This window comes from Chiloscyllium punctatum, chromosome 7 (assembly GCF_047496795.1).
Source record: "Chiloscyllium punctatum isolate Juve2018m chromosome 7, sChiPun1.3, whole genome shotgun sequence".
Taxonomy (NCBI): Eukaryota; Metazoa; Chordata; class Chondrichthyes; order Orectolobiformes; family Hemiscylliidae; genus Chiloscyllium; species Chiloscyllium punctatum.
Window position 1 is genome coordinate 89,620,987 of NC_092745.1, and position 25,019 is coordinate 89,646,005.

A 25,019-nucleotide genomic window follows, 5' to 3' on the forward strand; every position below is an offset into this window, starting at 1 on the left:
ATGGTTTTCTTTTGACATTAAAAATAATATGTCAAGTATAAACACACTGCTGGGAGGCTGAAATATACTTTTAAATCTCACTATCTGTTAAAAAAATATATCACAATAGGAACACAATCCTTTCCTTACTTAGTTTCTAAATCTACTCAGTTAAATTTAATCAGTCAGTCTGGTATATATATATATATATGAGCATAAATGTTACAGAATTTCGACAAATATCTGGAATAGACTTATTGGTATTCAGTGCAAATATTATTTTATTCCGGAGGGAAGAAACCCTAGATTTTGATGTTTTCTTATAACGAAGTGAAGAAAGTGTACACCCCAAACTGGTTCAAAGACAAAGCTCCAGCTAAGTGTACACCAATAATATAAACCTAAAGCAATTTTATAGAGTCTACGTTATTTGCTGAGTAGTTTATTATTTTTCAAAACAACAGACTCGGATTTTTTCCATCCGGTTTACATTCTGCTTCATGGCCTTAAAACAAATTCATGCACTATAGAAAATCAAGAATGTTGACAGAGCTTGGATAGCGCCTCATCATCTTGATTGTATAAAAGCTTTAAACCAACCAAATTATATGCAAATATAAGCGGTTTTTGTTTTTCCATTAACTCTTAAAACAAAGGCAAAAAATCTCAGCCATAACAACATATAAGCATCATTATTTTGATGCCTTTATGTTTCTGTACCATACTACATAATCTTATCATCTGCCAGGACCTAACAGACTTTTGCTGGCATGAAGTAACAAATCAAATTCAAATCCCATCAGGGAATGGTCTAGAGCCCTTAGTTCTTAGCAGTGAAAGCTGTTATCATTTTCTGAATTACAAGAACTATAAAAGGACACTCTACTCAAGCTATCACTGAATGTCACCTGAAAGCAATCACAAAAGGGCTCTACCTAGGCTTATCTCTGAGCTCTGTCACTAAGGCAACCAGAAGGGAATAAGTTTCAGTGGGTCTATGAATTTAGGAAACCATAAAAGCCAGGGCTAAAAGGTATGTGCAGCCTCACAAAGATTGACTGCATTAATACATTAGCAAATACTGTGAAACACTGGATAAATGTCAGCAATTATGGAAAGACTCTTCATAACAATGTATGGTGTCTGTCAACCCCTGTGGTGTGATATGTAACTGTCATTCACTGATGTATGTGCTCTATTTTATCATTGACCTGAACCTGTATCACAATATGCAAATTGGTTTCAAGTCGAACAATTAAAAACAAATTATTCTGTGGTTGGTTGTTCTCAAAGGTTTTACAGTGCTTAATAGTACCTAAGTCTTTGCAGTTCTTGTTCATGAAATTTCATGGGACATTCTGCCTCAGTTTCAAGTTAATGATTGCAGTACATAAAAACAAATACTCAAAACCTGCATTTGCTTCCAGTCATTAAAATTTATTGTGAAAAAGACCCACAGTGCCATAGGAACCATTTTCACTATATTTCTTGTTAACCTCAAGCTCAATAAACAAGGAAACTAGATAGGCTTGCTGTAATTGGATTCCTGTATAATCTTGAGTCTCTTTTGAACCTGATGGACCTGGCTCATCTGGAAACATCAGTTAACTTAATCTAAGTCAACACTCATTTAATATATTCTTTTTCAGATCCCTTTAGGTAGTAAAAATACACTGTCTGCTGCAGCTCTCACTTTAATGAGGGATGGGATACTGTACGAGTTCTCGATAACTCTTTGTTTTGGCAGAACCTCACTGGGGGGGAATATATAGACTTGTGCTGGTTAGCAAATGTCTTCATGCTGAGTAAGTTCAACCAAGACAAAGAATCTGGCTGGTTTGCATTTGACAGTTTAACAAGGGCACATTTTCAGTCTTGAGGGCAATAATAATTTTTAACACCGCAAATAACACCTCAAATTCTGAGTAGCATCCTCTTGAAAGACTATAAATTGGAATTACAAAAGATCACTATTATTTATGAAAAATAAATTATTTTATAATATTATCTAGTATGTTGACATCATCTCAACAACATTGAGAACTTCAATTCTAAAATGGGGTCCTTTTAAAACCAGTGACGATTTCAAAACATTTTCAGAGATGAGCGATAGGATCGGATTCTCATTGGCCATTCACCTTTAAGTAAATTGATGGAATTACATAAAGATAATGAACACATTTATTGTTGGAAGCTGGACTATGAGCTAACATGGAATTTTTTTTCAAAAACAAATTTTCTCTCTTCACATTTCCTTCATAACACTTATGGCAGCATGTTGAAAGATTAATGTGGAACTACCAACACCTCTATATTCAACTGGAACGAAATAAATTGCTTGAGAATGATCTAGCCATGTAACTATGAAGCATTTTCAGGGAAAAACTTCATGCCCCAATCAAGGACACCAGGTACCAAGATGGCATCCTTCCAAGATGCTCAAGCTTTAAAAAGGCTGCTGTTGCAATCTCAATGTACATTAAAATGATTTGGGTTATAGTCACAATGTGAAACTCTTCCCCCCAGATGTTCAGGCAGGGCTGACTTAAATACTTGATAATGAACAACTTTCCAGAAAATCTTTCACCGTGAACAGGATGCTTAAAGTGTCAATGTTGAGTGATTCATGATGAATACAACTAGCTTAAAAACATCACCCAAGTTGACTGACCACATTCTTGTGTCGTGGAAGTAACTACTGCTGCTGGAAGAGTTTTCTTCTTCAGGTGTGGCAACTAGTTCACAAAAGATATCATGCCCAGTGAGAAAATGAGATCTTGTCAGTAGTAGAAAAATAATCTAATCAGCTCTAATCATTCGGACTGCTGCACCATGAGTCTGAATTCAATATTGGATGGAGCTGGGGCCATTTTCTGAGAAGACACCACTCACATTTTTCACTAATTTACAGTCTTTCTGGCTCCCTATTTGGTTACAGTTTCATAAAGGCTCTATAAAACCTTATTCAAGTGGTCAATATTCACTTGTTAACAATGAAAACATCCTTAACTGACAATTACCTTCGAAGGAACGATTGGACATGTTGATCTTACCACTGGAATTTAGAAGAATGAGAGACAATCTTATTGAATCTGGGAGAAATGTGAAATCTGGAAAGCATGGATGTGAGAGGAAATTTCACCTTCTGGGAGAGATGAGTACTGGAGATTACAAATAGGTGGTCTCCCTTTTAACCAAAGGACATAAGGACTTTGAAGACACAGATTCTTTTCACTCAGAAATTTTCTTATCTTTTCCTCCAGACAGCGATGGTGACTGCAGCATGGAATATTTTTGCAGCTTACATAAATTCTTGATTGGCATGGGAGCCAAAAGTTATAGAGATAGCCAGAAATGTAGACTCATGTTCACGATCAGATTAGCCTCATCTTATCAAAAGATACAAGGAGTTGAGTGGTGTACTCCTGCTCCTAATTTGTATGTACAATGTACATCATTGCATCCAATATTGTTTTCACATGGGCATGATCACTCGTCACAGGAAAATGTCAGATATGTTTCTGTCTCTGTTGAAGGTAGAAATGCTAGAAGTTACAGATAGTGTGGCTGGTGGGTAAGGGAAGGGGGTGGGAGTAGTAGTTAAGAGTCCAAAGCAGGTTCATAACGTCAAGTGAAGAATCACTTGTCAGGTCACTGCTGAACTCAACTTTGAAATAAGTGGTATCAGAGTAGTTGTCAAGTGCCTCAAATAGGGTGCAACCAAAATGAACAGCACATATGACAACCACTAGTCTGCAACAGACAATAGTGGTTCATGTCAGGATGGATAATTGTTTTGCAATGGTATTTTGAGAAGCCAACCTACCTGTGTTAAATAATACGACAAATGAACCTATTATTTTCTGAAGTGTCAGTATGGAAGATTTACACAAACAAGATAGTCCTTAAATATTGCAGCAATTTGCAGAGGTCTGCTGACAGTTAACATTGATGTTTATGTCTGGCTGACAAGAGAGAGAAGAAACAATAACTGACCCTGACATCCATCCATATAGTTTACCGCAATCAGTGGCAGGTTGAGTCCAAGGATAGGCAATAGGAAAAGGAGGAGCGTGTGTCCCTTAGATAGATTCTTATAAGAAAATGGTGCAACGTGTAGGATGGTCATCAAAAGTTGATGACAAATCCTTTAAGCCCTGACTTGATCCTGGCACTCACTTTAGCCCTGACTTGACGCCTAGAATTCACTTTGTTGAACTGGTTGCAAACCATAGAGCATTGTACAAGAGGGTCTCCAATCCAAAGTGTTGACTGGATGGAAGTACTGGATAAATGTTGGGACAACCATATTGTATCATTGAATTGTACTAGGCCGAAGGTATGTTTAATGAGGTTTTCCAATGCATTTGTAAAGTAGGATATACTGCAGGAAGAGAGTCAGATTGAACATTTTTACATTATTGCAATGGTAAATAATGCAAAGGAAAAGGCTACCAGAGAAAGTATATGGTAATCGACTATTGTACAATCCCAAAAACAAATTTGTGCAACACTTAAAAACATATTTGTTTGACTGCTGTATTTATAGAGAAAAGAAAGAAATTATTCCTTTCTCAGACTGAAGAATTTGCAAATTGCAACAAAGAATTATAACTCACTATACAACTGGAAAAATATCTACAGTGGGATTCATGAATTCCTTAAAGTTTCAAAATTTGGGTGTGGATTATTTGTGTGTAAAAGTCAAGCGTGTGGAGCCAGAGTAAAGGGGATGCAAGGAGTGGGGCTGGGAAAGGGGGCAGGGAGGGAATGTAAAGGCAAGAAGGTGGACAAGGTAGACAAGAGGTTGATAATGGCAAGACGAAGGCTGAGAGGAAGCCTGAGTTCAAGGGTGAGTGAGAACAACAAGGAGAATTGAGGGAGGGTTGGACACTGGTGTATCTCGGACAGGAACAGACATGAGGAATAGGCAGAGTGTGAGCTAAGAGCGAGGGAGGGAGAAAAGGTCAACAGGAGGAGCAAAACAGCATGGGCAAAGACAGACCAGCAGGAAATGCAGAGGGCAACTAGTGAGATGGTGAGAGACAGTGAACAGTGCGCTGAGTGAGGACTAGAGTGGCAGTTGGGATGGACATAGAGCAAAGGCCAGGACTGGTTTGCTGGTGATGCAGCAAGCATGGGTGGGGCAAGCGATGTGTTAAGTGAGGCTGATGACAGAGAGTGAGGATAAGTAGGGCATAGGAGAGTGTGAGGATGGGGTATGAATTAGGGGATGCAGACAGGGTGCTGGATGAGCACAGCCAAGTGGAGGGCAGTTGGGAGATCAGGCCAAGGGGAAATGCGAGCAGCACAGACAGAGACAGACAGAGAGACAGACAGAGAGACAGACAGAGAGACAGACAGAGAGACAGACAGAGAGAGAGAGAGAGAGAGACAGACAGACAGACAGACAGACAGAGAGAGAGACAGACAGACAGACAGACAGAGAGAGAGACAGACAGACAGACAGACAGAGAGAGAGACAGACAGACAGACAGACAGACAGAGAGAGAGAGAGAGAGAGAGAGAGAGAGAGAGAGAGAGAGAGAGACAAAGAGACAGCGCGTGCACATGAACACACAGGCCAAGATAGGGAAGGAGCAAGGGTGTGTGGGACCTAGAGAGAGCAGAGGGCCTCAGCAGGGCCAGAGAGAAGGTGAGCAGATATGATAGAGGGGGAGAATACAACAGAGAGGGGAGTACAACAGTGGGGGAATACAACAGTTATAGGAGAGTGAGCAAAGGAGAAACAGAATGGAAGAGAGAAAACTGGGGCAAGGAGAGCAAATGGGGTCAGTGAGACAGCAATACAGACAGGGAGGGAGAGCGATAAAGCCAGCATGGGATAGCGATAGAGACAGGAAGAGGCAATGAAAGCCAGGAGAGCTAAAGAGGAAGTGAGACAATAGGATGTGGAAATAGAGGGAGGATGAAAACTATGGAGAGGCGGGGGGCATGAGAGATACAGTGAAAATGAGAAGAAAGGTATAGCAAAATGTGGGAGGGGAGAAAAGACAGTGAGAGGGAGTGATGGGAGGTGAGGTGAGAAGCGGGAGGAGGGAGACTGGACAGCGGGGGGCGGGGGGGGGGGGTTAGGGGATGGACAATGAGGGAATAGGGACAGCGAGAAAGGGGGAGAAACTAGCAGAAGAGGGAAAAAGCAAGAGGAGAGAAGGACAACAAAACACAAAGGATGAGGGTCCACGAGGGGGGCAGGGTCAACAGAAAAGGGGAAGGGACAGTGAGAGAGTGAGACACAGCAAGAGAAGAGAGGGACAGCAGGCAAGCTTGCACAAAATGACAGAATAATACTTAATTTTAATGACAGTCAAAATTCTTAACTCTGGATTTATTGGAGCATGATTAATCAATATTTAGGAAGAATTGTCACATTTAATTCTATATCACCCACCTAGACCATGATATCTATTATGAGCAAAGGTCTTGAAATTATTAAGACAATATCAAATTAGCATTTTGCTTCATGGAACTTTTTTACCCCCAAAAGAAAAGCTGATCAGCCCTGTATTAATTTCCTCATACCTTAAATATCTCTGTGTAAAATCATGCCAACAGCTCAAGCATCAACAAAATTACTAAGCTAACAAAATTCTAAGCTACAGTGGACAGGATTTCATTCCAATTGATTTTAAAAAGTTAAATCAGTTTACAAAAAACTTGTTGAATGTACTGAATGGATGGCTGAATTATTTCAGAGGAAAGCCTTTATGCATGCAGATACTAAAACATCTTGAAATGTTTATACAGCTGACTGGTCTCAACTATGGGTAAATCTGAAAAGTAAGCTCCTGTGCCCTACGCTTCTCTTCAATTTTGAAAAGATGTTTGGCTAATGGTTACAATGGTCATATAAAAAGAGTAATGCAGAAATGAAAATATATCAAAACCACATACTAACAAAAGCAGAAGTACATAAAAGAACATCTGCTGAAAGTTTGTGATGAATAGGCAGGAGAAATTCTAAGGATTGAAGCACAGTACAAATTCTTTGAAAGTATATTACACTTACAGAGTCATCCTCAGCAGAGGCAGGCCAGCCTTCCCAAATCTGGTGACGGACGTGGATGTTTGTGAGATCAAATATGTTACGCTTTACCTAGTAAAAAGAAAAATTTTAGAGGATACAACACACTGCATTTTGTTTTATTTAAAGTCATCTCAAGCACAGTGTATTTCAATGCAAGCCTTTTCTACTCTTTCACAGGGTGTGAGCATCACTGGCTGCTCAGCATTTGTTGCCCTAAAGAAGGAAATCATGAGCTGCCACCTTGAACTGATGCAATCAATGTGTTTTTAAATGCAGCCATAGTAATGTGAAAAAGAAATGCCAGAATGTTGAGTCAGTGACAATGACAAAGGCAATATAGTCCCAAGTCAAGATGGTGTGTGGCTTGGAGAACAATTTACAAGTGATGGTGCTTCTGCTGTTCTGGTCTTTCCAGGAAGTACAGGTCACAGCTTTGGAAGTGCTGTTGAATAAGACTTGATAAGTTATTGAATGCATATTGTATATGGTGCACATACTGTATATAGGTTTTGGTTCTTGAACGAGTGAATAGTTTTTGCTATTTCAAAAGTTAGTTCATGATATGTGAAATTTGCTGGCAAAAACAATATTTGTTGTCCACTGCATAAAATTAGGACAATTTAAAGACCAAGTTGGTTGCAAAGGAGACAATCAGACTGGATACCTGAATGATAAGAATTGGATCATTGGTAGGAATTTAAATTTTACAGTATGACACAGATTAAAAATGACCAGTGGGCTGCCAGGAAGGTAAGCAAACTGTTTAAAAAGCTTCCCTCAGGAGTCTGCGGCCTCCAAAATAATTGCAGCGAGGGCAGAGAGAATGAGGACCAGAGGGCTGCCGGGAAAGTAAACAAACTGTTTAAAAAACTGATTTATTTGGGCAGCGGCTGAACCTGAGACACTACCCGTGTTATGCCTCCCATCCATCCTCCTCCTCTAACAAAATAAAAACGGACTCTGTGGGGAGTTGCTAAAGAAAGGATTTTGGTAAGTTAAGTTGGTTAAAAAGAAAACTTCTCTTTCCTTTTTCAAAACTTTCGTCTCAACTTAGGTAAAACTTAAGATTGAAAATGGCAGGAGATCTCAGACCTCTGTCATGCTCCTCTTGCTCAATGTAGGTGCTCAGGGACAAAGCTGGTGTCCCTGGCTCTTTCGTTTCCAAGAAGTGTGTCCAGTTGCAGCTTTTGTTCGACCACATGACAGCTCTGGAGCTGCAGATGGACTCACTTTGGAGCATACGCAATGCTGAGTGGGTCGTGGATAGCATGATTAGGATTGCCAAGGGAGAAACGTAATGTGTGACCAAAGGCAGAGAAAGAGCAGGAAGGCAATGCAGGTGTCCCCTGCGGTCATCTACCTCCAAAACAGGTATATCATTTTGGATACCATTAGGGGAGATGGCTCACTGGGAAAGTCAGCAGTAGCCAAGTTCATGGGTCTGCTGTACAAAGGGCGGAAAAAAAAAGGGTGGATGCGCTATAGTCATAGGAGATTCAGTGGTAAGGGGAGTAGATAGGCGTTTCTGTGGTCAGAAAATGAGACTCCTGAATGGTATGTTGCCTCCCCCAGGTGCGTGGGTCAGGAATGTCTCGGATCGACTGCAGAAAATTCTCAAGGGGGAAGGGTGAACAGCCAATTGTCGTGGTGCATGTTTGCACCAATGATATAGGTAAAAAAAACAGGATAAGGTGTGACATAAAAGATTTAGGGAGTTAGGAACCAAGTTAAAAAATAGGACCTCAGGAGGTAGTACTGTCAGAATTGCTTCCAGTGTCACGTAGAGTAGGAATGATAGAATATTTAAAATGAATCCATGGCTTGAGAGATGGTGCAGGAGGGAGGGGTTCAGATTTTTGGCACATTGGGACCAGTTCTGGGGGAGGTGGGACGATGACAAATTAGATGCTCTACACCTGGGCCGGACTGGAACCAATGTCCTTGGGAGTGCTTTTGCTAATACTGTTGGGGAGGGTTTAAACTAATGACAATAGACAATGGACAATAGGTGCAGGAGTAGGCAATTCTCCCCTTCAAGCCAGCACCACCATTCATTATGATTATGGCTGATCATCCTCAATCAGTATCCTGTTCCTGCCTTATCCCCATAACCCTTGATTCCACTATCCTTAAGAGCTCTATCCAACTCTGAATGTGGCAGGGGAACAGGTACCAAATGAGAAGGTAGTGATTAAAGCCTGTAAGGAACTAGATAATGAAGTCAGAATGACAAAAGGGAAAGAGTAGGCAGGAAGCGGTGGACAAACGCAGAGGGATTGGTGGTCTGAGGTGCATTTGTTTTAATGCAAGTAGTATGGTAGGTAAGCCAGGTGAACTTAGGGCTTGGATTAGTACCTAGGAGTATGATGTTATTGCTATTACTGAGACTTGTTTGAGGGAAGGGCATCATGATTGGCAACTAAATGTCCTAGGATATTGATACTTCAGGTGGGATAGAGAGGGAGGTAAAAGGGGTTGACGAGTTGCATTACTGGTCAGAGGATATCATAGCTGTGCTGAAGGAGGACATTATGGAGGACTCGAGTAGTGAGGCACTATGGGCAGAGCTCAGAAATAGGAAGGGTGCGGTTCACAATGTTGGGCTGTACTACAGGCCTCTAAACAGTGAGCATGAGATACAGGTACAAATATGTAGAGAGATCAAACAAAGATGTAGGAGCAACAAGGTGGTGTGATAGGAGATTTTAATTTTCCCACCATTGACTGGGATTCACAGTGTTAGAGGATTGGATGGAGCAGAATTTGTAAGGAGCATCCAGGAGGGTTTTCGAGAGCAGTATGTAAGTAATCCAACTTGTGAAGGGGCCATACTGGACCTGGTGTTAGGAAATGAGCCCAGCCAGGTGGCTGAAGTTTCAGTGGGGGATTACTTTGGGAATAATGATCACAATTCCATATGTTTTAGGATACTCATGGACGAAGACAAGAGTAGTCCTAAGGGAAGAGTGCTAAATTGGGGGAAGGTCAACTATATCAAAATTCGACAGGAGCCGGGGAATGAAGATTGGGAGCAGCTGTTTGAAGGGAAATCCACATTTGATATGTGAGAGGTTGATTAGAGTTCAGGAGAGATAGGCTCCTGTGAAAATGAGGGATAGAAATGGCAAGATTAGGGAACCATGGACAACAGATGAAGTTTGTTAAAGTTCCCCACAGTAGGTGGAGAAGATGAAGTCGCATGGGGTCCAGCTTGTTCTAGCTAGATGGATAGAGAACTGGTTGGGCAACAGGAGACAGAGGCTAGCTAAAGGAAAAAGGATGTGTACATAAAGTCTAAGTGACAGAAGTCCGACGAAGGTTTGGAAAAATATCAGGCACGTAGGATCAATCTGAAAGGAGGAATTAAGAGGGCTAAAAGAGGTCATGAGATATCCTTAGTGATCAGGGTTAAGGAAAACTCCCAAAGTCTTTTATTCCTATATAAGGAGCAAGAGGGTAACGAGGGAAAGGGTTGGCCCACTCAAGTACAAAGGAGGAAAGATATGCATCGAGTCAGAGAAAATGGGTGAGATTCTTAATGAGTACTTTGCATCAGTATTCACTGAGGAGAGAGACATGGAGTATGTTGAAGTTAGGAATAGATCTTTGATTACTCTAGGTCAAGTCAGCATAAGGAAGGAGGAAGTGTTGTGTATTCCAAAAGGCATTAAGGTAGACATGTCCCCAGGACCGGATGGGATCTATCCCAGGTTACTGAGGGAAATGAGAGAGGAAATAGCTGGGGCTTTAAGAGACATCTTTGCAGCATCCTTGAAAACGGGGTGAGTCCCAGAGGACTGGAGAATTGCTAATGTTGTTCCCTTGTTTAAGGAGGGTAACAGGGATAATTCAGGTAATTACAGACCTGTGAACCTGACATCAGTGGTAAGGAAGTTACTGGAGAAGATACTAAGGGATAGAATATAAGCCCATTTTCTTCCAAATGGGTATATCAGTGATAGGCAACATGGTTTTGCACAGGGAAGGTCATGTCTTACAAATCTAATAGAACTCTTTGAAGTTGATTGATGAGGGAAGGATATAAATGTCAGATACTTGGACTTTGGTAAGGCGTTTGATAAGGTCCCCAATGGTAGGCTGATGGAGAAGGTGAAAATGAAGTCGCATGGGGTCCAGGGTGTTTCTAGCTAGATGGATAGAGAAGTGGTTGGGCAACAGGAGACAGGGGACACAGAGTAGTAGTGGAAAGGAGCTTCTCAAAATGGAGACCTGTGACCCACATGGATCCATGCTGAGACCACTGTTGTTTGTAATATACAAAAATGATTTGGAGGAAGGTGTAGGTTGCCAAATTAGCAAGTTTGCTAATGGCACCAAGAATGGTGGAGGAGCAGATAGTGAAGGGGGCTGTCGGAGAATACAGCAGAATATAGATAGACTGGAGAGTTGGGCAGAGAAATGGCAGATGGAGTTCAATCAGACAAATGCGAGCTGATGAATTTTGGAAGATGCAGTTCCAGAGCAAACTATTCAGTAAATGGAAAGATGTTAGGGAAAACCGATGTACAGAGAGATCTGGGTGTTCAGGTCCATTGTTCCCTGAAGGTGGCAACGCAGGTTAGTAGAGTAGTCAAGGCGGCATATGGCATGCTTTCCTCCATCGGATGGGGAATTCAGTATAAGAGTTAGTAGGTCTTGTCACAATTGTATACGACTTTGGTTTGGCCATGTTTGGAATACTGCGTACAGTTCTGGTCGCCGCATTACCAAAAGAATGCGGATGCTTTGGAGAGGATGCAGAGGAGGTTCACCAGGAGGTTGCCTGTTTTTGAGGTCATGCTAGCTATGAGGAGAGGTGGAGAAGATTAGGATTATTTCATTGGAAAGAAGGCGGTTGAGGGAGGATCTGATTGAGGCCTGCAAAATCATGAGGAGTGTAGACAGGGTGGAAAGCAAGAAACTTTTTCCCCCAGAGTTGAGGACTCAATTACCAGGGGTGACGAGTTCAAAGTGAGGGGGAAAAGTTTAGGGGAGATATACATGGAAAGTTCTTTATGCGAGGGTGGTGGGTTCCTGGAATGCATTGCCAGCGGAGGTGGTAGGGGCAGGAACGATAGCATCATTTAAGATGTATCTAGACTGATATGTGAATGGGCAGGGAGCAAAGGGATACAGATCCTTAGAAATTAGACAGCAGGTTTAGATAGTGGATCTGGATCAGACGAGGCTTGGAGCGCCGAAGGGCCTGTTCCTGCGCTGTGATGTTCTTTGACTCAAAGGGACTAAGAAGTCTGCATATCATTATATCGTTTAAGAGACTTGATTTAAAGAATTCATGGGTATTATCTAAATCCCTTTTTTTTCTTGTTTAGGAAAATCTAGAACTACAAAATTTTCCAAGAAGTGCCTTACTATTAAAACATACATCTATATAATACACTGAAGAACAGAGATAACATCATAAAGCATAACTCCAATAAATGTTATAACCCAAATTAACATTAGCAAAACCAAACTAATGGAACTATCCTTACTTTATCAAATTGCTGTTGGAAAGCATTAGCATGCTTTGACTGCTAAATTTCTTTTTATATGCCTGACAAATTCTAAAAAATATTCTGCTCAAATACGTACAAGAAAAATTACAAAGTGTCAGTTTATTACTAATGCAGCATACAAGTACGATAAGCTAATTGGAGGGAGACAAATTGAACACTTCATGCTCTATCCCATGAATTAAAGGAGCAAATAGAGAATACAAATTTTGCATTAGTCCTATGCATTAAAACTCAGACTTCCAAACAATAAACATCGAACCAAATCTTAATACCAAAGAAAATCCCCATAAATAGCAATGTCCTACATTACAAAAAAAACTGGTCATCAGTAAGACTTGCACATTAACCCTTCGAGCAGCTGAACATAACCTATCAGTGTCTTTGTAGTTTTGGAAACAGAAATAGACATAGAAATTTGAGTTCACCGAAAACATCACTGCACATGCTTTCTTTAAAAGTCAAATTAAGTTTTGAAAAATGCAAGATATTTCTAATAACATTTGCAGCAAATTTTTAAAAATCCAATTTTTCATTTTCGGATTTCAAAAATTAAAGGAAATTATGTTGGACATTATGTTAGATCAATATTTTACAAGGATTCATTATAACTTAGTAAATTTTGTATTCTGTCCCTCAGTCTGTAATTTGATTCCCATGATCTTGTCTGCCTTTTAATTACTTTCTCAACTTGCCATGCCATCTTCAATGATTGGCCATGTAGATTACGTGATGCCTGTTCTCATACCAATGCTCCCTGTAAACTGTGCGGCCACTTGGAAGTCTGGCGCATTACCAATGCATTGGCCTCCGATTCCACAAGTCACTGCTGTGCATGGACCATTGTATTCCACGCAACAGAAAAACTAATTAGAGGGAATGTCATCCTTCACCTCCATCAGAATTATATGCTTTATTTAACACTGCCTCTCCTCTTTACTAAGTGCCATTTTTCTCCAAGCTTATTTAGGTTGTCTTAAATTTTATCACTATCTTTTTCACAGTCCAAAGTATACAACTCTTGGAATTGATCTTGTACTCTCAAAGTTAAATCATTAAAAAGGTACCTTGCTCTCTGGGAAACATAATTATAAACCTTCCTCAAATACAAAAACAATCCATCATCATTACTCTGGTTCCAGAGAAGGCTTTGTAGCCAAGGTGCCACTGCTTTCATTCAATGGGTTTCAACTATATTACATGGCAATTTCTCAAATGCCTTTGAAAGTCTATTGGGACCATATCAACCACCACCTCATCAAAATTACGATCGAATTAGTTAAACACAAGTTGCCTTTCATAATTCATGCACTCCTCCCTTAATTAATCTACACTTGTCCAGCTGGCTGTTAAATTTGTCCTAAGTTATACTTGATAAAAACTTTCTCAGGATGGAAGTTAAACTGACTGGCCCAGAATTTCTGGTTTTATCCTCACACCATTTTTTGAACAAGGGTCTAACATGTACAATTTTCCAGTCTTTACCATTCGCAAATCCATGGAAGATTTGAAGACTAAAACCAACACCTCAAATTTCAACACTTACATAAGACCATAAGACATAGGAGTGGAAGTAAGGCCATTCGGCCCATCGAGTCCACTCCGCCATTCAATCATGGCTGATGCGCATTTCAGCTTCACTTACCAGCGTTCTCCCCGTAGCCCTTAATTCCTCTAGACAACAAGAATCTATCAATCTCGGCCTTGAAGACATTTAGCGTCCCGGCTTCCACTGCACTCCGTGGCAATGAATTCCACAGGCCCACCACTCTCTGGCTGAAGAAATGTCTCCGCATTTCTGTTCTGAAATGACCCCCTCTAATTCTAAGGCTGTGTCCACAGGTCCTAGTCTCCTCGTCTAACGGAAACAATTTCCTAGCATCCACCTTTTCCAAGCCATGTATTATTTTGCACGTCTCTATTAAGTCTCCCCTTAATCTTCTAAACTCCAACGAATACAATCCCAGTATCCTCAGCCGTTCCTCATATGCTAGACCTGTCATTCCAAGGATCATCCGTGTGAATCTCCGCTGGACACGTTCCAGTGCCAGTATGTCCTTCCTGAGGTGTGGGGACCAAAACTGGACACAGTACTCCAAATGGGGCCTAACCAGAGCTTTATAAAGTCTTAGTAGTACATCTCTGCTTTTATATTCCAACCCTCTTGAGATAAGAGACAACATTGCATTCGCTTTCTTAATCACGGACTCAACCTGCATGTTTATCTTTAGAGAATCCTCGACTAGCACTCCCAGATCCGTGGATCCCAGATACATTCCTCAGCATGCTCAGATACACCTGATCTGTTGTTGATGGTTTAGCAAAGTACTGCCAGCCTTTTGAATGCTTTCACTTTATTAACTTTTAGCCCATCCAATATCTCTGGGATCTCACCATTCACTGTAAGTTTGGCAATATCTGTTCCTTTATGTAAAGACAAATACAATGTAATCAGTTAACATGTGAACCATGCCAACTATTTCCAAGCGTCAATCTCTCTTTTGGACACAAATCAGTTCAACCCTTCTTTGTGCTCCTCTTTTCTGACTTACACTGACCCTTCTTCAGAACTGACAGCAGCTAGAAAGAGATGGTATTTATCTTGGTGAGGGGCAAACGGAGTAAGCAGATGGCAATTCGACAATCCCTTTGTGTACCCAACTTTCTAATCTCTCTGGACTCCATCTCCTGCTATTGACTCATTACTTCTAACTAGTATCTAAAAAGCAGACTGACACTTGGAAACAGCAAGCATGGCTGACATATTAACTGAGCACTTGGCATCTGTCTATATCAAGGGAACAGATATCAACTCTACAGGGTGTTGGGCGCTGCACCTATAGGATGATATCCAGTTTTGATCCCCATATTTTAAAAAGTATATACTGACATTGGAAACTGTTCAAAAAAGATTCATGATGCTGACTGCTGGAATGAAATGCTTGATTTTTCAAAAAAAATGTTAGGCCTTTATTCATTACAGTTTAGAAGAATGAGGGGCGATCTTATTGAAACTTACAAGGGGGCTCGACAGAGTAGATATTGAGAAGATGTCTCCACTACTAGGAGGGAATCTTAGACTAAGGCACAAAGTTACATAATAAGGGAATATTCACTTAAAGCTGAGATGCGAAGGAATTTCTTCTCCAAAAGGGAGATAGCCAGAGACGGTGGAGGCTAGATTACTGAAAGCATTTAAAGAGGAAGCATACAGACTTTTCAAATATTAGGAAGGTGACAGCTGTGCTGAGCTCACAATGAAAGGGGGGTTCAGGCGTGGATCAGATCAGTCATGATCTCATTGAATGGCATGGTAGGTTTGAAAGGTCAAATAGTCTACTGCTGTTCCTAATTCTAATGTTTTTGATTCTCTCATATTATCATCATGACATACACATTTTTTCTATTTCAAAAGCAGCAATAGTTCTGAATTATGGAGTCTGACAGATCATATCTATTTGGAAAATGAATGCTGCATTCCAGCAAAAGAATGGAAAAGCATACTTTACGTCAAAGCTAATATTAGCATGTACTTTATGCTTATTTTGTGGATACACTGTTGCTTCTGAACTACACAATTCTCACTTTTTGCGCACTGTAGTCATTCAATTAAAAATATTTATTATTTGCTACAGGTCTATATTTTTATAATTTGCACTTTTGTATCATTTCTATCAGAAACAAATTGTTGGATTCAGTTTATCTATTGGCATTAACCTTTAACTACTTTCCTGCACTACATTTACTGTCCACAACAATTATTACATTTTGTATTTGAGTTTGCCCTCCTTTCCTCTCTAACCTAAGATCTCTTCTTTTCTATCCTGTCCTCATTTCCGTTCCTTATCCCTCCTACAAGCCCAAATTCACCTTTTCTGTCAGGTCTCTGTTGCTACATAATGCTAATAAAGTTTGATCTAGTCAGAACATCTTTGCTCTCTCAGAATGATAATGACTTCTTCAAATTTTCACCCCCACAATATATCTGCAAGTTCCTAATCTATACTCAATAGTTTGTCTCAGTAATTGCCTGGGAAGTGAAATGCTAGAAAATACTTTCACAGTAAACTCAGTTTTTTAACTGCTTGCAAATGTCAAGGTGATCATTAACCTTTGTTCTAATTGTTTTCCATTGTTGTACAATAAAATCTACATTAGTAAAGAATTCTACTTTTGGAAACAAAAAAAAAGATTTTTTAAAGATACAGTTAGTCAAAGTTTTTCACCTTGTTCAAACAGGACATTCACAAGAATACAAAGGTATAAAGGAACAACAATATTTCATACTGTGTGGTGAATATTTATTGGTTGGCAAGCACACTCTGATTCATAGAGGTGGTGCCGCTGAGACTCCAACAGGGAGAGATGACGACAGAATACAATCTTGAGTATGCTATTAATTACAATGATAAAGTTAAGATTGTCAGTTAAGCATACATGCACATGCTGGAAATCAATATATGGGACCCTGTTTTTTGCAGACAGAAAAAACAGTAAAGATCAGATGAACTGCTAAACTTTGTTTAAATTTAAACCAGGCAGGTTGACTATGACTGGTTAAGGAATTGCCCTGCAGAACAGACTAAACAATGTTTCCAAAATATGCAACGCACATAAACAGGTACAAAGTAGTCTTTCTGTTTGCAAAGAACAGGGTCCCCAGGGTAAGTATGTCAGTTGGAGTATCAGAATGGCAATCTTAAATTGGTTGTCAATATAATGCTAAGCATACTCTGGGCTATTGTGCAATCATAGAATCAATTCTGATGTTCGACAAGGTGTGCGGATTTTGCAAGAAGGAGCATATTCAATTGTGATACCCATATCCCTTGATGTCATTAATAACTAGAAATCTACCAATCTGCCTTGAACTTAATTACTGATCTTCCAAAGATTCACCATCCTCTTGAGTGAAAACAGTCCTCCTTATCTCAGTCCAAAATGGCTTCTCTTTGATCAGAGACTTTATCTCTTGGTTTTAGATCTCACAGCCAGGCAAAAAATCTTTCCTGCATCTACACTCTATCCCTGTAAGAATTTGGGAACGCAAATCTATATTTATGCGGAGAATTGAAAGATATTGAACAATTTTCAGTACTGCTTGGATTCACAAAGGATTTTTACCAAAGGGATTGAAGAATATCAATGTGGATTCTTAGAAATTAAGTTAACAGTTTCGTGTGGACTGTGATCCACCCAATGATTACAGAAAGTCAAATAACGGCAGAAAAATGGCCAAGCAAAGGTTTTAGGGAGATAACAGATCAAGTTTACTATCCTCAAATTTTGGAAAATCCGATTTAAAATAAAAACAGACATGTTGGCCTTTGTGTTGCTGCTGCCTAGCAACTCTTTCTGAACTTTGTCATTTTGCGATTTTTGGCATTGAGGGTCAAAGGAGGAATAAACCTCCACAAAAACAATAATCTCTCTCTCCCTTCTCGGTTAACGACTTGAAAACCTGAAACATAAGAAATAGGAGCAGTGGACCATCTGGCCCCTTGAGCCTACACTGCCATTCAATAAAATCATGGCTGATCATCTCATGGACTCAGCTTCACTTCTGTGCCCACTCACCATAACCCTAAATTCCACTACTGTTCAAAAATCTATCTTTGCTTTAAAAGCATTCAAGGAGGGGTCCTCAACTGTTTCACCGGTTGGGGAATTCCACAGATTCACAATCCTTTGCGTGAAGTAGTTTCTCTTCAACTCAGTCCGAAATCTGTTCCCCATTATTTTAAGGTTATGCCTCCTAGTTCTAGCTTCACCTGCCAATGGAAACAACCTTCCTACTTCTGTCTTGTATATTCCTTTCAAACTTTTATATGTTTCTATAAGATTCCCCCCTCATTCTTCTAAATTCTAATGAGTACAGTCCCAGTCAAACTTCTCAACTCCTGAATCAACCTAGTGAACCTCCTCTGCACCCCCTCCAGTGCCAGTACATCTTTTCTTAAGTAAGGAGAACAAAACTGTACTCCAGGTGTGGCCTCACCAGCACCCTATACAGAACATTTTTAAACTCCACCCCTCGAGGATTGAGGGACAATATTCCATTTGCCTTCTTAATCACCATACTGCACCTGCAAACTAACTTTAAGATTCATGCACAAGGAAACCCAGTTCCCTCAGCACAGTAGCATGCTGCAATTTTCCACCATTTTAGTAACAGTCCATTTTGCTGTTATTCTAACAAAATGGTCGACCTCAAAATTACCAACATTATATTCCATCTGCCAGACTATTGCCCACTCACTGAATCTATCGATATACCTCTGCAGACTTTCATTGTCCTCTGCACACTTTGCTACTATCTTAACATTATCTGCAAACTTCGGTTCCCAACTCCAAATGATCCGTGCAAACTGTAAACAATTGCAGTCCCAACACCGATTCCTGAAGCACACTATTAGCCACTAATCACCAATTAACAAAACACCATTTATCCCCACTCTTCACTTTGTGTTAATTAACCAATTCTCTATTGAAGCCAACTTGATTTCCATCCAAACTGAACCCTTGTTTCAAAGTTTTCCTATTGATCTACAGCAGGCAACAATTCAATTTTGACAACAGAAAACCTAATGGACCATGACAATTCATAAAATTCTATCCCTTGTTTTTCAGATTGTTGGCAAAAAAGAGTTTTATTTTTCTTTTGCCCTTACTAAAATACCATCTCTACTATCTTCTTTGTATTTGGGTTGTAAAATTATGTCTGTTTTGGGATCAGAATGTGATAAGTTTTATATTCTAGAATTATAACTATAAGACATTAACAACTTTTGCCAACTAATTTAAGAGCAGCTTTGTTTTTAAAAAAAATTATTTTGACTTTAATTAAAGAAGCCTGGTCAAAAACTCTTCGATTATTAGCATGGATAGAAAATTGTCTAACTAATAGAAGACAATGAGTTGGGGTAAAGGGGACATTTTCAGGATGGCAACCTGTAACTAGTGGAGTCTATCAGGGATTAGTCCCAATGCCACAAAGATTTGTAATCTATATTAGTGACCTCAATGAGGGAAGTGAATGTACTACTGCCAACTTTGCTGACAGCACAAAAATAGGTGGGAAAGCAAGTAGTGAGAAGACACACAGTGCACAGAGGGAAGCTGCAGCACAGAGGGATTTGGGGTTTTCCTGCATGGATCACAAACAGCTAACATCCAAGTTTAGAATAAGTCAGGAAGACAAATTGACTGTTGGTCTTTATTGCAAAGGAAACAAAGTATAAAGAGAGGGAAGTCTGCTAAATAAATAAATCACTATTCAGAAAACACCAAAAGTACGATGAATAGCTTTGGTCCCCTTATCGGAGGAAAAAAACACCATCATTGGAAACTATCCAAAGAAAGTTCACTTGGTTGACTCCTGGCATTTCAGGACTTTCTTATGAAGCGAGGTGGAGTAGTTTGGGCTTGCACTTATTGACAGAACACCTTCTTAAAACATTCAACATTCTTAGGCAACTTCACATGGCACATACAAGGAAGTTGCCTCACTTTGTGAGAAAGTCTAGGACCAGAGGACATAATCTCAGAGTAAAAGCGCACCCAGTTAAGACAGAGATCAGAAGGAATTTCTTCTCGCAGAGTGGAGCACCTATGGGACTGTTTATTACAGAGGGCTGTTGAGGTGAGCACATTAAATACATTCAAGGCTGAGAAAGGGATATTTTTGAACTAGTCAGGGGATCGAGGACTATGGTGCTAAATGGAGTTCAGTATTATCAGATCAGCTGTGATCTCATTGAATGGTGGAATGGGCCGAATGGCCCACTTACAGTCCTTTGGCTTATGGTCTTATTGTGGATAGCTGTGTAAAAAGGCAAGCATTGGCCATTTTGGCAAGTTAATCACAACATTTATATCAATGATGTGACTTGTGGAGAAATGGAGCTTGATTATATTTATCCCATCGCAGTTGTAATGAAGAATTTTGTATATTTCTGTAAAGGTACCTTTTCTTCTAAACAGCCTCCACACACACTCCTCATAAGACAATCCTAACAAACCAGGAATCTGTCTGCAGAACCTCTGCTGTATTCCCTACATGACAAGTATATCATTCCTAAAGGAAACTGACCAGAACTTCACATAATCGTCCAAATGCCACCTCAACATTGTTCCATGTAATTGTAGGAAAGCATCTTCCCTCTTGTACTCAAATCCTCTTGCAAAGATTAACATATAGTTCGCTTTCCAAATTGCATGATGCATCTGCACTCAAGCTTTCAGTGACATATAAACAAGGACAGCCTGCTCCCTCTCAACATCAATACCTATCATTGTTAAACAAATAGTCGATATCCTCATTCCTCCAATCACACTTCCCTGCATTATCTTTCAGTCTATTGCCCACTCACTCAACCTGTCAAAGATCCCTTGAAAGCTCTTTGAATCCTCCTCATAATCTGCATTCCCACCAAGTTTTATATCAACTGCAAACTTGGAAATATTTCCAATGACCCTCACATCTAAATGGTTGACACGAATTGTGAATATCTGGAGTCAAAGCATCTTGCAGTATCTGGTCTTAGCCTGCCAAACTAAGAATGACCCATTTGTTCCTAATCTGATTTCTGGCAGTTTAGCAATCCTCAATCAATGCTAGTATATTATCCCTAATCCCATGCATTTAGTTTCAAACATCCAAATAAAATCCTCTTCAGGACTCAGCTGGTAACATCTTCAGAAAACTCTCAAGTTTGTCAATCATGAACACCCCTATGTTGACACTGTCTAATTAGATGATCATTTGAGTAATAATATTCTTCATAACAGATCCTTGTATTTTTTCTCTTACTGACATCAGGTGAATAGGTACATAGTTCCCGGTTTAATTTCCCTTCTTTTTCAAACATTTGTAACCTGCCAATCTGCAGGTACCATTGTAGGATTAATGGAGTTTTGAAAGATGATCACCAATGAATCAACCATCTCTGGAAATAACTCTTTCAACATTCTTGGATGAAGGTCGTCCGGTCCTGGGATTTGTCAGCTTTCAGTCCCATCAATTTCTCCAACATTATGTTTTAAATTAACTTTGCCAAAGTGACTGTGAGACATAGGATCTACCTACATAGCATCACACTGGCACTGACGTTCATACACCATACTTAGGTAGGAGAAAATGAGGACTGCAGATGCTGGAGATTAGAGTTGAGAATGTGGTGCTGGAAAAACACAGCAGGTCAGGCAGCATCAGGGAAGCAGAAGAATATACATTTTGGGCATACGCCCTTCACCGGGAATGAGGCTTGTGGGCTGGGGGGCTGCATAGAAATGGGTGGGGGGGGGGGTTGAAGGTAGCTGAGAATGCAATCGGTTGATGAAGGTGAGGGAGGTGATAGGTGGGAGAGGTGGATAGAGCGGATAGATGGGAAAGGTGATGTACAGGTCAGGAGGGCGTTTCAGAGTTGGAGGCTTGGGACTGGGATAACGTGGGGAGGGAAGGGAAATGAGGAAACTGTTGAAATCCACATTTATCCCATGTGGTTGCAAGGTGCCAACGCGGAAGACGAGGTGTTCTTTCTCCAGGCGTGGGGTGGTAAGAGTTTGGCAATGGAGGAGACCCAGGACCTGCATGTCCTTGACGGTGTGGGAGGGGGAGTTGAAGTGTTCAGGGGGTGGTGGGGTTGGTTGGTGCGGGTGTCCCAGAGATGTTCTCTGAAATAGTGTGCAAGTTGGCATCCCATCTTCCCAACTTAGAGGAGAACACATTGGGTGCAACGAATACGGTAGATGACACCGGTGGAAGTACAGATAAATTTCTTTGGATGTGGAAGGATCCTTTGGGGTCTTTTGGGCAGAGGTGAGAAAAGTGGTGTGGGAGTAGATTTGCACTTCCTGCGGTGGTAGGAGAAGACGCCGAGGGTGGGGTATGGGGCTGGTGGGGGACATGGATCTGATGTGGAAGTTGCGGAGGGAATAGTCTCTCCGGAACATTGGATAGGAGTGGGGAGGGAAGTATATCTCTGATGGTGGGGTCCATGATCAGAGATATATTGCAAATGCAAGAATTATGCAATTATGTCATTTCACTGAAGGCTTGTTTCTCATGGAACCCAACAAAGATGTTTGCAAGAGCTCAGCAAAGAAACATACATGGTGCTAATAAAACACAGTTGTTAAGTTTATAAAGTCAAAAAAATACTAATTTACACACATGGCACATCTGGATTGCCATGACATATTGCTTCAGTGCAAGGATCTGTGATTTTATTGAGTGTCAATTGGTGAATCTTCAAGTAATGTTTAATAAGCACATGGGCAGAGCATTGCTATCACGATATGAGCCAAATGTGCAAGAATGCAACATCGTGTATGTGGAAAACCTGTAGCAAATTATAACAATCTGACCAATTTACAGTGTGCAGAACTGGTCATAGTTAAGAGAACATAATGGACTTCACTTTTGTGTCTCAGCAGCTCATACACACAAAGCCTTAAAATTAAATGCCATTGCATATATCACTTATGAACTTGTTACTCTTACACAATGGTGAACTATTCTTTCAAGTAAAAGGTTTAATCAGACAATTATGCAAATGTCCAAGAAACCTCTAATGCTGGAAGGTTCAAACAGATCTCATGCAGTTTTGTTTCCAAGGTGAGAAAGAGAACATGTGTGCACAACACCTTGACATGAACAAACGACATAGAGGAAGATTAGCATTGAAATTTATTGTGATAGTAGGTATAGTGTCTTCCTCTCTGAGGATAGCTATCTTGTTATGGTAGAGAGGCTTGTGTGTACCTAGAAACCAGAGAGCAAATCCATCTGTGGCAGTACTCCTGAGATGGTCACTCATAACGGTAACGTCAAGGGGAGAGATTCCAGAAAAAGTGATCCACGAAGACCTAAACAGCGAAGCAGACAACGTCACTGTTCCAGTCTCTCACGTAGATGCTCTGACTTACACAAACATCCCTATTCAAGTTTTTAAAAAGTCGTTCTTAGATTCTTTAAAATTACCTGAAGTACTCTCAAGTGTTGGAAGGTAAAAGGAAAATATTCTCCGTACAATAGAATGAAATTAATGCAAAGGACAAAATTAGGAACAATAGATGTGCTCAGACTACACAATCCAAGCACAGCCTACAGTGTCACAGCAAAACTATCACCTCAAAACTCTCACATTTGGGTGAGCCAAGGAGAAACGAAGGCATTAAAAGACTATTCTGTGAATAAATCCAAGCTGTGCAAAGTATGTTTTATTTAATTTTTTTTTAAAAGCTAGAAATTTCACTCACGCAATAAAGTAATGGTACATGAATCTTTCAGAAAACACTCGAATGGAGGATTCTGGGAAATCCAAGATGGAGGACGGGAAAAATTTCTGCCTGTAAGAGCTGCTCCTTTTTTTGAGGCATTTTAGGTATTGTAGGTGATTTCCTCGAATTCCAGGAGCAGCAATTACTGTTTTATATGTTGTTGCATTGTTCTGGAACTTTGGGAAGAAAAGTCAAAACAACAAAAGGGAGAAGAGCAGACAAAGGAAGCACATGGTGAGGACAGTGCAGGAGAGAGAGAGAGAGAGAGAGGGGGGGAGAGGGAGGGAGAGAGAGAGAGGGAGAGAGAGAGAGGGAGGGAGGGGGAGGGAGGGAGGGAGGGGGAGGGAGGGAGGGAGGGGGAGGGAGGGAGGGAGGGGGAGGGAGAGAGGAGGGAGAGAGGAGGGAGAGAGGGGGGAGGGAGAGGTGGGAGAGAGAACCTGCACAGTTACTGCCTTTGCTGTTTGAATTCGTGTATCGCTGGACATCGGAGTGCATCTGGGAAAATTAACAAACAGTGAAATTCACAACTAATCTTGGAGGAACTGTTGGGCGAAGTTCACAGCACAGAATCAGGTAAGTTAATTTTGTTTTAAGTCTGTCCAAGAGAAAGGCTGCAGTAATGAGTATAGTGGATTCTTTCTTGATTATATGTTTTTTGGAGATAAGTCTCTTGATTAAACTTAAAATATAAGCCGTAGCTATTAATTTAACCTGGGCAGTATTTGTTGAGGAATAAGATGGTGTTATTTTCTGGGTCTGTAGATGGTGAAGGAGCAAAAATGGCCTTTGCAGTGATATGTACTTCTTTTCAGATGTGGGAGTTTAAAAAGAGTTTAAGGGTTACTGCGGATTATATCCGCCATAAATGCTGTTGGATGCAAATCTTATCAGATCGAGTGGATTGGTTGAAGAGACAGATAGAAGCGATGAGGAACTTGCAACAGCAACAGTATGTGATGGATGGCAGTTATAGGGAAGGGGGAAAGTCTCAGATACAGTCACATAGATGGGTTAACTCCAAGAAGGGTGAGAGAGGTTGGCATCTAGGGCAGGAGTGTTTTGTGGATATACCCATCTCAAACAGATATGCTGTTTTGGAAAATGTAGGGGGTGCTGATTCTCAGGGGAAATTACAAGACAATTTCTGATTCAATATGTGGATGAACCTACGAGAGAAGGTGCAAAACTTGACC

General features: G+C 40.5%; 1 protein-coding gene across 1 annotated transcript in view; it reads right to left on the minus strand.

Annotated features, from left to right (window-relative positions):
• faf1 (Fas (TNFRSF6) associated factor 1) overlaps window positions 1-25,019 on the minus strand; it is a 391,777-nt gene that overhangs the window by 171,983 nt on the left and 194,775 nt on the right. Inside the window, exon 8 of the mRNA XM_072574268.1 lies at window positions 7,010-7,096. Within this exon, the coding sequence (XP_072430369.1) occupies window positions 7,010-7,096 (87 nt within the window). The remainder of the gene's footprint in view (window positions 1-7,009; window positions 7,097-25,019) is intronic.